Source organism: Thalia democratica, chromosome 4 (assembly GCF_965202585.1).
Source record: "Thalia democratica chromosome 4, ktThaDemo2.hap1.1, whole genome shotgun sequence".
NCBI classification, from domain to species: Eukaryota; Metazoa; Chordata; class Thaliacea; order Salpida; family Salpidae; genus Thalia; species Thalia democratica.
In genome coordinates this window covers 44,935,375-44,951,477 of record NC_139168.1, presented here as the reverse complement: position 1 = coordinate 44,951,477, position 16,103 = coordinate 44,935,375, and the positions used below count along the sequence as shown (strand labels likewise).

Below are 16,103 nucleotides of genomic sequence, written 5' to 3'. Positions count from 1 at the left end.
ATTTCAAAGGTGAAATAATTTAAAAATTTATGCAGTTTTAAATTTCTAAAAGTGGAAGATTGTGAAAACGTTTAGAAAACTCTGATCTAACTATTACCAAAAAATCATAAACTTATTGTTGTTGTTATAGAAGCTAGCATTACTTTACTCAATTATACTACCTACTTGTAACAGCTTGATAAATAACTTTAAGTCAATTTAGTTATAAAAAATATCAAAAATCAGCTACAAAATTTTCAGTGCGCAAATACATTATTTGACTAACGTTTATTCTCTGTTCATTATCATAAACAATTCTATAAGCATTAAAGTAAAAATATAAACGTAATTAAATAAAACTTTATCGACTAAAGCTTCAAAAATATTTTAGTTGCAATCTTTGAAATCTACTACATTAATTTTATGTTGTGTACTTTCAATAAACAGTTTTAAATCGCTGTAAGCCATTCCAATTGAAGCATCATTGACCATAGGATGAGAATAGACAAAAGTGTCCGTATTTAAAGTCAAACCTTGGTCTAAAATAAAATTAACTTCACATTCTTTATCAAAAAACAAAGCAAGAGGTGTAACACAACCTTTTGCAACATTTAATTTTTCTTCCATTACATCTTCTGCAGCAAATCTCATTGAGCCCAACTTCATTTGTTTACTTAACCATGATAATGAGACCTTCTGGTCATGTTTTGTAGTAACCAGCCATAGCTGCTTCTTTTTTTTGTCTTTTACAAATAAGTTTTTGCACACTAGACCATCAACTTCATTTAAATAAGGCATCATTGCATCAACAGTAAATACTTCAGGATGAGTTATCATTTTAAAGTTAATTTTCAAATTTTCGATAGCTTTAATCAACAAATCTTTTCCAGTCATATTAGCTTTAAATAAACAATCTAAAAATAAAATTTTCATTAATAAATATCATTCAAATATGTAGTTTACTTATGACGAGAAAACATAAAAATTTCAATTAGTTTTGCCTTTTAGATAAGTTAAATATTTATAACACTAGGAAAGGACTCATGAAATGTATTTCTACTTTTTTTAAAAACAAACTAGTTTTTTAAAACTATTCTTAAACAGACGCTTTCTTTTTAAATTTTTTTATTTTTGTTTAATAGAAACATACTGACACACTAACATTATATTCAAGCATATATAAAAGTAAAATATAGTAACTTTAATTTAAAAGGGGTGGTTTTGATAATAAAAACTCTAAAGTTTATATAGAGATTGTAATAAAATATGAGTTATAACATTAAAAATCTAAGCTATTACAGTTTTTTATTATAAAAGGTCATAAAAAACAACTTCATTGCAAGGTTACAACCCTTATAAACTTTTAGTCAAAATAACTATCATAAGTCATTCTAATTTTTTCCAAATCTCTAAGAAAAAAAATTTGCTTGCCTTCAGCACAAACTACTTATACCTTAGTATCAGTTTTCTTTAAAATTATAAAAGAAAGCTGCATATGTATGCTAGTGTATGTATGCAATGTTTACTAAATTTATAAAAAATACTGTTGAAAAAAATCAAACCTTAAAGTTTAAAACAATTTGTTTTTTCTTAAGTAGGTGGATAATTTAGTGTAACCATGTAGTAAAACATTTATATTTTTAAACTGTTTCTTATTGACATAAACTCAAAACATGACAAACATTAAATAAGATTTTAAAGAAAAACTACAATTTTAAGTTAAAGTTTAGCTAGCTGCAAGACTGATAAAATTTAAAAATACTTTAATAAAATTTAAACTAAAAAATAAGTTAAATAAATTTAAGTGCTTGAAAAAAGTTGGTTAATGTTATAACAAAGTATTAAAACAGAATAAACTAAATCTCATTCAAGATCAAGAAAAAAATTGGATTAGGATTTTTTTTAATCTTAAAACTATTCTGAATTTTTGTTGAAGAGTCTAACTATCCTGATTTAGCCTAATCGTTTTTATCTTCAAACTAGCCAGAGTCATCCTAAGATTTTTAAAATTTTACACTACCCTGAATTATTTTGAGTATACTAGTCTGAAGTGTGTCGTAAACCTGGAAAGCATATTAACAAAACAATCTAATGTGCACATTTTTTTGAGATTTAAAAACCACTATATTAATTTACAGTTTATCCTAATTGTTCACCTGGACAGAAGTTAAAAGGTATCCGTGGTGAGCCACTTGACAGCCGAAATATTTTTCGTGCACCAGGTCCTATTGTTTGTCATTCAATAAACTATATAAGTACCTTATTTTATTAGTAGCTTATTACTTGATATGTTTGTACTCTTTACATTGAAAATTTTAATCTTATATTAATAGAATATAATTATGTTAGTAAAAGCATTGTTATAAACAACTTTTAAACTAAGTGAAGGAGCAGCATTCTGTTATATCAATATTATAGAAGGATAAGATATCATAGGTTTTCAGAACACTTTTAATATTGTTAAGTCCATTGTGGCTATATAATCTATGTTGTTTCTGAGATCTATTTTGTAGAGCTTTATCAGATAATTTTTACTGCATAACAAATTTCAAAGTAGATTTGAGATGTAAGGGATCAAACTTAGTTAGATCAATAGATTCTTATAAAAATGCAAAAACTAAAAACAGAGCATAAGCATAGCATAAGCCGGACTGAGTTTATTATAAAACTAAAAAAAAGAATAATAATATCCGAAGAGTGCTAATCTGTACTGTTAATAAAGCTTAAATATTAAAAAAAAATCACACAAGACTTCAATCATTACACTTCGTTTTAAACACAGACCACACAAAACATACATTGCATTCAAGTTCAGAAATGAAGAATCAATTTGTAGGCAATAAAATTTAGCAAATTCAAAATTCCAATACTTTGGACTTTAGAGTAAGAAAATATAACCTTCTTCATTGACAAATTTTAATCCAGTAGACTTTTTGTGAGGCCTATGTTGAAACTGATGTTTTTTTTCTAATAAGTGTTGATCCTTCAAAAACTTCTCTTCTGAGAAAATTTAACAAAAATTCCTCAAAAAATGCAGTGTGCTGGTAAATTCAGAGAAGGAATTTAGCTTCTATTCAAAGAGGAAGGACATCACATAAAATTAAGTAGTTTAAATTTATTGTTAGTTTCTTTATTTCAATGTTTAATTTCTGTTTTGTTTTTTTTCCAATATTTTTTTTTTCAACTATTCAAAAGAAGTTTAGCCCACTCTATAGATATTAAATAAAATCATTATTTTAAAGGGATGGTTGTATATAAACTATTATTCAAAACATTATAAAAATAGTGTTAAATTTTGCTTTTGACTATACACATATATATGAAAACTAAAAATTGGTTTTACTATGCACTATACAACTAATAAGCAAAAAGGCCAGTCTGAGTAATTAAATACTAACTTGAGTTACAATAAGTAAGCCTAAAACTTCCAAAGCTTATAGAAAGTTTTAATAATAAATGAGCCATAAACTAAAAAAAAATAAAGCTAAAAATACGATATATAATAATAACAAAGGGACTTAACAAAAACACAATTAAAAAAAAAAATAATAAACTAGCCGGAGTTTTAAAATATACATCAAACAAGCCTGAATCAGTCTGATTTTTATATAAGTTTAAACTAACATGAGTTTATAGCAACCATGGAAGTAAAATAAAACAAAATAAAAATATTAAAAGTTCATATTTTTCTTATAATAGATAACCAACTATAAAAAAGAGAGACTCCTCAATATTTTTAGGTGCAAGTATTTAAACAAAACAATATATTTTACCTGGTACAATTATTTCTAAGAGCTCCAAAAGAAAGCTAGACATGGAGTCACAGGGTGGCTACTAATTTTTTTTTCTTTAAGGTAGAAAACCATCAAACACTCTCTCCTCTGCAACAATAAAAGGGAATTTAGGCAAATTTTCACCAGTTTTTTAGAATTTCTTCCAGATTTTTGAAAGACATATTTTTTGACCATTTTTAGTAGTAAGTTAAGGGCAAAAAGGTGATAAATCACTTTTTTCACAACATAATCTTAGTCTATTAAGTTTTAACTAAGCTACAAGATGCTTTTTACTGATTCTAAAATATAAAAATATTTTTTAAGATATAGCAGGTCAAAGTCGGAGGCAACAATAGGTTACTTGTGGGATGCTCAAACTAAAATCGCGAAAAAAGGCTATTTCACTAAAAATTTATCTTCTACGTTTTTTGAGATAAATACCTCAAACTTTCAGAAAATATTTATTGCAATATTTAGAAAATTATGTTGGAAAGAATTTTTTTTAAGTAAAAATTAAATAAAAAAATTTAACAAAAAAAACAGTTTTTTTGTCATAATTTTTTTTATTTTGTTGAGACACAATTTTCTAAATATAACAGAAATCAAAATACACACTTTTTTAGGAAAATTCACTAGCATTTTTACTTTACACATTTTTATATTTTCAAGCAGTCCTACAAAAATGACTTGGTTCAAATCTAAAATGTTCTGAGTTATCTAAAATACTGTAATGACAGTGCAAAATTCCTTGCATTGTCATTGTGTTAGAGAGTCAGATACGCTTCAATGCACGAGCCAATGAGAGTCATCTGATGTAATGTTGAAACTAAATACTGATGCAACGGGGGGCGTCAAGGCGTGACAGGCAGTTTATGTGTAAGCAGTCAGTTGGAGTTTGGTGTGCAGCTGGAAGCAACAACATATTGAAATTGTTTTGTGATTGTGTATTGTAAGTATTGTTTTGTGTTAAAAGTGAATATTTTAACTGGTATTTAATTGTTTAAATATTTAAGCCAGGTTTATAGTTAATAGTTTATTCTTTTACAGTTTCTTCTTTACTAAAAGTTTTATTTAATTTTTAGTTTATTGTTTAAAGTCTTTTAAATAGATTTAAATAGATTGTAATTTCTAAAAAGTTTGTCATAGTAATTTATAGTTTTGTATATGCTATTATTTCTTGTTGTGTTTTATATAAAAGATTCATCACTCAAAACTGTCTTGTCTGATTTATATAAAGTAGCATTAAGTAGTGTATAGTTATTATGTCCAACTACAATAATATAAATGAGAAGTATGAACAAAAAGGTCAGGTTGACTATCTGCCCACAGTAAGTCACCCTGACCCAACTGAGGCTTTAGATGTTGGGCCACCAACATTGGTAGCCCACAATACAAGTTAAAAAAATGCTAGCAATCACCAAATCATTTTCATATTTATTACCAGGTTTGAAGTAGTTTTGCACATTAACTTTTTCCATTTCACAGACAGTACAACCATTTTTGAAAAATTTTTTAATTATTCATAATTTTGTGATGGTTGGAATCATGCTAAGTGTTTTAAATTAAGTAAATAATATTTTAAACACTTGTGTAAATTATCATACTAGAAAAACAAGTGTGGTAATATTGTAATTAAGCCACCATATTTATTAGAGTAGCAGGGTTCCCGCTAAAATTCTTTTTTAATTATAAGGAAGTCAATAAAATAACAAATTTAAAGGAAAAATATTTTGAAAAATTTGCTTGATAGATAGTGTCATGGAACAACTATACTAAGCTACTGTTCATACTCTTCTTTAACTTAATTTTAATATCAACTTATATGTTAATATTACTATACTTTTATCATCAAAGTTATTTAGTTTTCATTTATTATAGATTAGAGTTTGATGTTTCACAGTCTTTATGTCTATTTTATATAGCATACAATGAAAAATTTATGCTATGGACAGTATTAAACTACGTGCAGGAGTAGTATTCTAGTAGATAAATATAATAGTTAAGATATAAAAGGCTTTTGAATAGTTTTTAAAAGGCCTAATTTGTTTTATATAGCAAATTAAAAACACCCAAGTTTTTTTATTTCTGAATAACAATATAGTAGATATGTACACTACACTTTGATAACTAAAATATTCTTTTGATACGCATTACCTGATACAACCTTAAAACATAAGTTTAAATAAAAATTAAAAACCTAATATATATCTCATAATAAGAATTATCCCAGAAACAAGGAAATTATCAAACTTACTGCCTCTTCAGTTTGTCAACACAGTTTTTCTGATGCTTGTTGTAGCTATTGTACTAAATTAAACACTTTTATCTTTTTAGTTATTTATAACTTTAACTTGTTCTAAAAAATATATATAAGGTAAACGAAAATTCTTAAATTGCTAAAAAATGTTTAAAAAACGAATGTAATGAGATACCTGATATCTGTCATTTTAATATTTTTATATAGTTATCAACTGTTTTTATAATATTCTAAACTTATATGTGTTATTAAAAAAATATATATATACTAAAAAAAGGGTTGACTTTTTTTGAGCATTAGTAGATGAAAACTAGCCGAAGTTGTATACGGAATAGGGGTCCAACATTTTTTTTTACTAAAAATAACATTGGCTTTTATATGAAAGTTTTTACAGAATTTAAAAAACTTATTTAACTATTGAGATATTGTAATTTTGAGCTAGAAACTTCAAACTTTCAGTAAGTGTTCCTTTATAATTTAAAGACATTGAACGTTGCGATTTAAAAAACTTGTAGATAACAGAAAAAAAAATTGTTATTTTTTAATAATTTTTTTTAACCGAAAAAAATCCCACATTCAATCTTTTTTAACCTAATAATAGACTTTCTGTGAAAAATTTAAAAAGATTGTTTAAAAATAAAGGAGAAGATATATTTTAATGAAATAGTCATTTTCCTGCGTTTTTGGTTTGCGTCTTCCATTAGGAACCTATTGAGGTCACCGACTTTGATCTATTATATCTAAAAAATTACTTTGAAATTTTTAAAGCTGTTAAAAATTTCTGATAGCTCAGATCAAACTCTATAAAATAAGATCAACTTTCAAAAATCAAGGTGGACCCCCCTTACAAACCTGAGTTTATAAAAAAATTGAAATATAAAAGTATTATGAGCAAAAAGTAAAAAAAATATATGTTATTCAAGCTTAAATACCTAAAACACTAATTAAATGACAAAAGGATTTAGTTAAAACATAAAATTAAGATAAATTGCATTTATATATTGTAGTTTAAGACATGAAAAGTATAAAAACTAGTTTTTCAATATTTTAAACTAGCTTGAGTTAATCAGAGTAAGTGGCAACCCTGTAAAATAAGTGTAGTTTCAGTGTAATAAACTTATCATTAACAGATGAAACCACAGCATTATTATAATACTGTTGTGTCAATTTTTTTATAGGAGAAATAAGCATGTTACTCCACTTAACAACTTTCATACAAAAATGTACTTTTCCTCTCATAAAATCATACAAAAAAGTTTGAATACTCGAAAAGTACTTTTCCACTCGAAAATTCATACAATAATTGATGCTAAAGTATTTATGTTGCTATGGCAACAAAATATTTTAAAACTCACGTTATGTTTTGCACTCTGAAAAGAAGCTTATATAACTCTAAAATATTTGAACAGCTTTTTTGTGGTGCATAACTTACTTAAAAAATATAACAAAACAAGTTTCATTTTTTTCCTTAAATTTGATTGAGATCTTTCGCAGTAAGTCTTATCAAAAATTGTATCTTACTAAATTAAACTGAATTAAGATTATACTGTAGTTTAAAGTTTAAAAATATAATATGACGTAATAATCGAATGTAAAAAAACTGGGTGGGTGTCACTTTTGCACGAGCGTCACTTTTGCACGAGCGTCACTTTTGCACGAAGGGACACTTTTGCACGACTGTCACTTTTGCACGAAGGGTCACTTTTGCACGAGGGGACACTTTTGCACGGCGACTCTTTTGCACGAGCGTCACTTAAGCACGAGGGGACACTTTTGCACGGCGTCACTTTTGCACGCAGGGTCACTTTTGCACGAGGGGACACTTTTGCACGGCGTCACTTTTGCACGAGCGTCACTTTATCACGAGGGGACACTTTTGCACGGCGTCACTTTTGCACGGAGGGTCACTTTTGCACGAGGGGACAGTTTTGCACGGCGACTCTTTTGCACGGAGGGTCACTTTTGCACGAAGGGACACTTTTGCACGGCGTCACTTTTGCACGCAAGGTCATTTTTGCACGGCGTAATTTTTGCACGAGGAGACACTTCTGCACGGCGACATTTGTTGCGGCAGCATTGTTGCACAACGGTACTTTTGCACAACGTCACATTTTTACGATGAAGATTTTGCCCAGCGACATTTTGGCACAATGATTTTTTTTCACGGAACATCAATTTTTCATTTTGGTAAAAAGTTCTTTAGCTAGTACCAAATTTTAAACATACTTATATTAAAGGCAAAAAATGAAAAATTTAAAATCTTAAACAGTAAAAGTTAATGTTAGAAACAAACTAAGGAAAGATAGAATATAATTATTTATAAAAAATTCATACCAGGGACAAAAAAATAATTAATTTAGAAACTAGGATAAAAAATAATTTGAGTGTAAGTAAGTTGTTCTAGTTTATTTTGAACTATAATATATTAGTCAACAACTATGTCATATTATATATTTTACTACACAGTTACAAGTTTAAAGTCCATATGATGGACCTAGGCATCAAAACCTAGACCACTTAAACTGAAAGAAACATAATAAAAAAATAAAATTAATACAAGAAGTTTATTTATTAAAACAAAGATAAAAACATAGTTTGATATAAAACTTATAGGTTAACATAAAAAGCAAAATGTTAAGCACAAACTTATACTTATTTACGCTTTGATGTAGAACGATGAACGTCAAATATTTAAACGCATTGATTAACAACAAAAATTAAAACCTAACGCTCCAAGGACATCAAAAATAGACTGGCTAGATGAGTAATCATTAAATACATTGAAAAAGGACTCATTATTAAAAGAGTAAAGGTGCTGCTAATATAATAAATTGAATTATAAACTAAGCTTAGTCTTAAAATTAAATCAACGGTTATTAAAAATTACTTATTAATTTTACTAACACAAATATAATTTTGATAAAAAAATTTTAACTTCAATCGAAATTCTTTAAAATTTTTGCAAGAAACTAATTCATTTGTAAGTTTGTTCCATATTTCAACTGACCGATAAAAAAAAATTCTGCCAAGCCTCATTATTGAAATGTTGCAGCGGTTGAAGACTAATATGGTATATTTTCTTTTAACATAAGTTCAAACTCCCAAATGTTACTTTCTCCTTGGCTTATCATGATCATGCAAAGTTATAATGCTGAAATAATCCAAGTTTAAATCATTTTATTGCTCTTTTTATTCTTATGCTAAATTAAAAAATAGACTGAAAAATAAACGTCAAGTAAAATCTGAAATACCTTTACAATTCAAATATTAACTAAATATTTTGTTTTGTTTTAACAATCGTTTAAAACTAAAATAAATTTTAACCATTTGTTTAACAACTATATATTACTAATTTTAACATCAAGAGAATATAAATAAAAAATAATACTCAAGATTCGTGTTTCAAAGCCTTACTAAATTAAGGTTATCTTTCTCTTTAAAATTTAACGAGTTCAGATAATTTTTATTTAAATTATTCAAAATTGTTTTTTATTCATCTAGTTTATTTTGATTAAGATTAAAAATATGAATAAATGAATTGTGGTACGTAATTATATTGTTTCCCGTAAAACTTAAGATAAAAACTTTTATTTAAGAAATTTATTTAAGCACTGACGAGGTATTAGACCGAAACTTAGTTTGTAAAATAAATTTTTGCAACAACAATTTCATAAAAACTTTACAATAACTTTTCATTAAAAAACTACAACATTTTATTGATTCAAAACAACTTGTGTTTAAAAGCGAATATTATTTAAATTGACAAAAAAAAATCTATTTATATTTTTATTTGAGAAAATAAAAATTAGAAGCGTGCAAAAGTGAAGTTTCGTTCAAAATTGACTGATTATTTAAAACTTTTCAGTTCATAAGTATACCCGTGAAAATATAACGCCGTGCGAAAGTGACGCTTTGCAAAAATGTCGTCATGCAAATGTAACGTCGTGCAAAAGTGACGACCGTGCAAAAGAGTCGCCGTGCAAAAGTGTCACCTCGTGCAAAAGTGACCCTGCGTGCAAAAGTGACGCCGTGCAAAAGTGTCACCTCGTGCTAAATTGACGCTCGTGCAAAAGAGTCGCCGTGCAAAAGTGTCCCCTCGTGCAAAAGTGACCCTCCGTGCAAAAGTGACGCCGTGCAAAAGTGTCCACTCGTGCTAAAGTGTCGCTCGTGCAAAAGAGTCGCCGTGCAAAAGTGTCCCCTCGTGCAAAAGTGACCCTTCGTGCAAAAGTGACGCTCGTGCAAAAGTGTCTTCGTGCAAAAGTGACGCTCGTGCAAAAGTGACCCGTTCCCAAAAAAACTAGATGCTTATACTGTAGAACTTTATTGTACTAAAAAAACTTATTAGATTAAAATCAAACTAAAAAAAAACCATCGATAAAATGAAAATAAAACTACACTTTCTAAAAAAAAATACGAGAAACTAGTTACTTTAAAATTTATTAATATAAGGATTTAAAAAGTCAAGTTTGGTATACGAACCTTTTCTGCTTACTTTACATAAACTGGGCCTTAAATATTGAATGCATAAGGCTTCTAAAATATGTAGCTGAAAAGAGTTCTCCGCTCTAACTAAAACTGAAAAGTTCTCTTTTTTATAACTTTTTGCACACTCATGAATGAGTCATGATTGTCCGACAATGTTGCCCAATCGGCGAGAAGTAATTTTTTGTAAGTTTCTCGGAACGACCATCAAACCAGCTTTTCAAGATTTTCGGAACGTGCTGATCGACTCTTACGTGAAACCTTTGAGATGTTTTTCCAGTGACAAATAAATTTATAGATGGCGTTATTTTTTCTTGGGTGGTAGAAGCATCTTTGTAAATTCCACTTAGAGGTCGATCAGTATACAAACTGTTCTTAAACGAACAGAGCTGAAAACCTAGCCTATTTCCTTAGAAATTTTCTTATAAAACATTCAGAAATCATTTCCAAGGTAAGGAAGTTTTAAGCTTTAAAAATAATTGGCTCTCAGAAGTGTCCAGTATATTTAAAACATCCTTACCTTGGAAATATTTGAAGTATGTTTTGTTATACTTTTAAAACTTTAAAATAATAATAACAATTGTACTGGACAAGACGTTAAAAGGTATCCGTGGTGTGCGACTCGATAACCCAAAGGTTCTTTGTGCACCAGGTTCTAGGGCTAATTATTTTGAGCCCTTTTATTTTTGTCATTCAATAAACAAATTAAACAGTTCTTTATTACACTAACACATGTTTCTGTGTGTTAAAGGGTTAACACACTTCATCGGAGCTCTGTAAAAAATAAATACTCTAAGTAAAGAATAGAAGCTAAAGTAGGTATATACATATATTTTTTTTTAATAAATACTGTGATTGATGGTTAATAGTATATACAATACATAATGTTTAATCCGACTGTTGTAAAACTATATAATATTTGTAATAATTAAGTCTAAGTTAGATAAATTAAAATACAAAAAAAATCATTATATAAAACCACTTACATGAAAATCAAGAAGCTACTGATACAAAATACTTAAGTGTTGCTAATCATTGAAAAAACATATAATAATAAACTCACAATATTGCTAATAAATTATAAAGGGCATAGGGGGGTCACCTTGATTTTTACAAATCTTATTTTATAGAGTTTTGTCTGAGCTATCAGACATTTTTAACCACTTAAAAAAATTCCAAATAACTTTTGAGATATAAGCTGTCACAGTCGGTGACCTCAACAGGTTCCTAATGGAAGGCACAAACCATAAACGCGAAAAATGACTATTTCGTTAAAAATCTATCTTCTTATTTTTTTAACAAACCTCTTCAAATTTTTACAAAAAGTCTATTAAAGGATTTTAAAAAGATTGAATGTAAGATTTTTCTGATTTTGTAAAAACAAATTTATTGAAAAAAAACCATCTATTTTTTTTGTTTTTGTTTTCTAAAACTATTATTATTTAATATTTTTAATTTTGAAACATTCAAAGTCTTTTAAGTTATAAAAAGAAACACTTACTAAAAGTTTGAGGTCTCTAGCTCAAAAAATGAAGGAAAAGATAGACTTTTAGTGAATATTTTCTAAAATATAAAAAAAAACTATAAAACCAAAAAATAATGTTGTTAATATTAATACAAAAATTTCAATCAACAAGCAAAATAACGTAACTTATAGGGATTTCTAGGGAACACGACCATGGATTCTCAGAGGATTTCAAATGTTATCTTTTTCCAATTAGCATCACTTCCTCATGGCGTATATTCTATCCGTTTTGCTTAGAAAAACTTATTTTTTTAATTTAAATATTTCTTTTTATTTTAATATAAAACATATAACTTTTTTTAAGTTTAGTTTTCATTATGAAAATATTTTTTCAATTAATTTTTTGAAATATTTTAAAGTTTGAATGTCGATTTTTCTTTTTATAACTTTTTAAGTTTTTCTTATATAGGATTTATAACTTATATTTTGGATAATATTGTTTACTATATACCGATAATTTACTCCAAATAGGTTTTTTATTAAGTTAGTTTTCATTTAAGGTTTGTATCGGAAAAGCTTTTACTTTAATTCTCATTTCATCTAAATTTACTTTTAAATACAAAACACCATCATCTTTTACAAAAATCTTTAACTTGTTTACAATTAAATCGTACACAGTTTTTGATTATTACGTCATAACGTACTTAATCCTTATTTTCAATTTACAGTCACCTTTCGCGAGTCTACGCACAGTGTATCCACAGCAAAAGTGCTTAACTAAACGAGAGATAGCAAATATGCATACTGTATCAATTTCAAAGCACAGTTGTGTTCTTCTTAAGCTGGTGCTGGAAAAGGGAACAGGTTTAAATTGAACGAAGACAAAATTGCACAAGGGGACTAAATTGCACGAAAACAAAATTTCACGAGTGCACAAAAATGCACGGAAACGATTTTGCACCAAAGGTCAATTTTGCACGAGAGTAAAAAACTACAGACAAATTTTCTTTTTTTTTTTAAATAAAATAAAAACTTACCGGCCGAGAGTAAGGGTTAGGGGTTAGAGTGATAGTAAAAAAAACTAAAATTAATAATAGATAAAATTAATAAAAAAAATTTAAAATAAATAAAACAAAATTTAACCCGTGCAAAAGTGTCTTCGTGCAAATGTGACCCTTCGTGCAAAAGTATTTTCGTGCAATTTTATCCCCTCGTGTAAAAGTATCTTCGTACAATTTTGTGCACTCGTGCAATTTTGTCACCTCGTGCAAATTTGTACGCTCGTGCAAATTTGACAGCTACCCGCTGGAAAGCATTACGAAGAAATTAAAACCAAATGCGAAAAATTTAAATGTTTGCTGTGCAACGCAAGTTCTACAGAAGAACAGTTCAAGCAGAAAAACAAACGTCAAATGATAATTTAATGATATATTTACTAAGAGAGACAAATAACACTCGTGTAATGTGTATGCATGTTTTTATCTTAAACCATTGTCACATTTTGCTAGAAAATTTCTTTTGACCTGTTTTGTTGATAATTATTAATTGTGTGCGAATTTTCATTATTGTTAGTCAGATTGTTAGTCAATCATGTTTCTTCCAGAACTTTAATTTTAATTTAATTTTTAAGTGTTGCTAACTATAAAGATTTATGGTACACTGAAGCACAATTAAATGTTTATCAAACTGTCAAGAAACATAACTTTACAAAGTCTAAAAAAAAAGAAGAGGTAATAAAGCACTTAAAATAATATATAAATATTAAATGTATAGTACATACAATACATACAATAAATTTACAATACTAAATAATTTTTAAACTGCTATTATTTAATTTTTTAAAACTCTAAAATGCGTGTTTAAACAAAAGTGCGTAACCAAAAGAGTGCGTAGATTCGCTAGAGTTCACTGTACTTGCAAAAATAAGTTTTAGCTTTTATAAGTTTGATTAACTTTATAGACAATGAGAGTAAAACTCTTGAAAACGTTTTAAACTATTGATGTGCTGCAATACAAGTTGTAAATTGTTTCAAATTAGAATAATACAAATATTTATCTATCTATATGGTGCAGGTAAAATAAAAGCACAAAACAACATTAAATACGTCCTGGACAACATTAACTGTCTATTGACAGTGTCGTATTCTTGTTTTTTTTTTTGAATAATACTATCGAACTATAATGCTTACCTTGATATGTTAACTATTTTTTTTAGGTTTTAGATAATTCTTTATATTTTTTAGATGTAATTTTGAAAATAGCTTTAAACTAGATCACAATAAATAGATATTCCATGCATACAAAAAAGTCTTTTTAATTAACATTTAAGCAATCTTTTGAATTATGTTTTTTTCAAACTTTTGCAAGTTTTGAGGCTTCGTTATTGAAATAGCATTTAGCTTATAAAAAAAAAATTATCACAAACAGTGGTCTACTGGATCCGGATATTTTTTAAATCAAGATTCAGCAGGATCCGTATGGTTTGAATTATTCTAATTAGTTGTAGCTAATTTACACTTCTATTGTTTTCAATAACCTTTTTTATGTTTTAGCTAACAAACAAGTAAACTCAAATAATTCCTAGTTTGTTTACTTTTAATAAATTTAGTCAATCAACTTTTTTTTATTAATCTGATCCAAAAAATCCGCATGGTAGTAAGGTACAAGTACAACTAATATTTACCTTTTATCTTATATTTAACACTTTTCGATTTTTAAACCAAATGAAAAACATAATCGTGCTCACACATAGGTCAGTTACTAGTGAGGTCAAGTTTTGCAAATACTTAAATTGTTACATTCAGATATTTCAAACACGTTTGCACAATTTTTATTTAGTTAATCACTCTTACACTTAATCTTAAATAGATAATTACTTATTTCATAAAATTTATATAATAACATTTTAAACAATTTTTTTTTAGATATCAAACTGTTTATCATTTAAAAATAAAAAGACCGAACAAATGTTTTTACGACTTTAAGTTCAACTAATTTTTTACGTTTTAGTTTTTTTAAGTAAACACGTTTCCAATAAATTTAATGTAGCTTACATTTTATCATCAATTTGAATAAATAAATAAAAGTTAAATCTTAAAAATAATAAACATAAATAAAAACAAACTTTATAAAAACAACTGTACTACGTTCGGTATTTTTAAGAATTGAAATTGCTTTTACAAATTAATATTTTGTTTGATTTTATAATGACAAACTTCATTTTAAGATTTTTATAAAGTCGTTTAAACTTTATTAGTTTAAAATCTAAAAACACTAAAATCTATAAATTGAAGATTTTTTGTTTTAAGTTTGCAAAAGTTGCTACTTTATAAAATAAAAATTAAAAATCTTACCTGTTTCAAAACGAAAATTTAATTAGTTTAAAATTAAAAGTTTATTATCTAATCATTTAAAGTTCTGTTAAAATATATATAAAATAAATAAATTTTAAAAAATAAAAATATATGCATCATTTTGTATCACAGCTAGTAGCATAATACTTTTCAAGATAATTTTCAAATGTGATTGGTTTTCATACCAATACAATTTAAAGTCAAGACTTTAAGTATTACTAAATGTATATTTGCAAATAAAATACTAAGTTTATAAACTTTTTTTGCAAAACAGATTCTTTTTTAGATCCTTTCAGTTATAAAATCTTATTTTTGGCGCGCTTAAGTTCATGTAAAAGTCATTTTGTAAAACGACCACTATTGTTGCTTGCAATCATTTGAACTGCTTCCATTATAGATTCATACATAAATGAATTGTCCTTGAAAGACAGTCTTTCACAGAAAAAAAATTCTTAGCTTGTTTATTTTTATTACTTTTTTTTTTAAGTTGTTCAGTAAGACTTATTTTGTTTTAACAGAGTGTTAAAATATAATATTTTATAATACTTTTATTTTGTTTGGCATAAATCTAAAACAATTAAGTATTCTATTAATTTTTAAATTAGCTTCTTTGTAAAACATTACTAAAAAAAACTATTTATGATTTTTAATTTAATTATAGCTGTATATTTTACTTATGTTCAATTTATCATTTTTTCTTCAATTATTAAAAAACGAAATTAGTTGAACAAGCATTATGACATTAGTTGTTAAGAAAACTACTTAAACAGATTTACTGATATTTTTTAAATTAT

The 16,103-nt window shown here is 26.8% G+C and overlaps 1 protein-coding gene across 1 annotated transcript; it reads right to left on the bottom strand.

The window, feature by feature from the left end:
• Positions 1-217: 217 nt before the first annotated feature.
• LOC145834641 (prolyl-tRNA synthetase associated domain-containing protein 1-like) lies at positions 218-3,800 on the bottom strand. The gene is made up of 2 exons (XM_082942122.1): positions 3,753-3,800; positions 218-893 (listed from the first exon to the last, which is right to left on the bottom strand). Exons 1-2 carry the CDS (start codon positions 3,793-3,795, stop codon positions 367-369), a joined length of 570 nt encoding a protein of 189 aa, XP_082798248.1. The 5' UTR covers positions 3,796-3,800; the 3' UTR covers positions 218-366.
• Between the last annotated feature and the right edge of the window lie 12,303 nt (positions 3,801-16,103).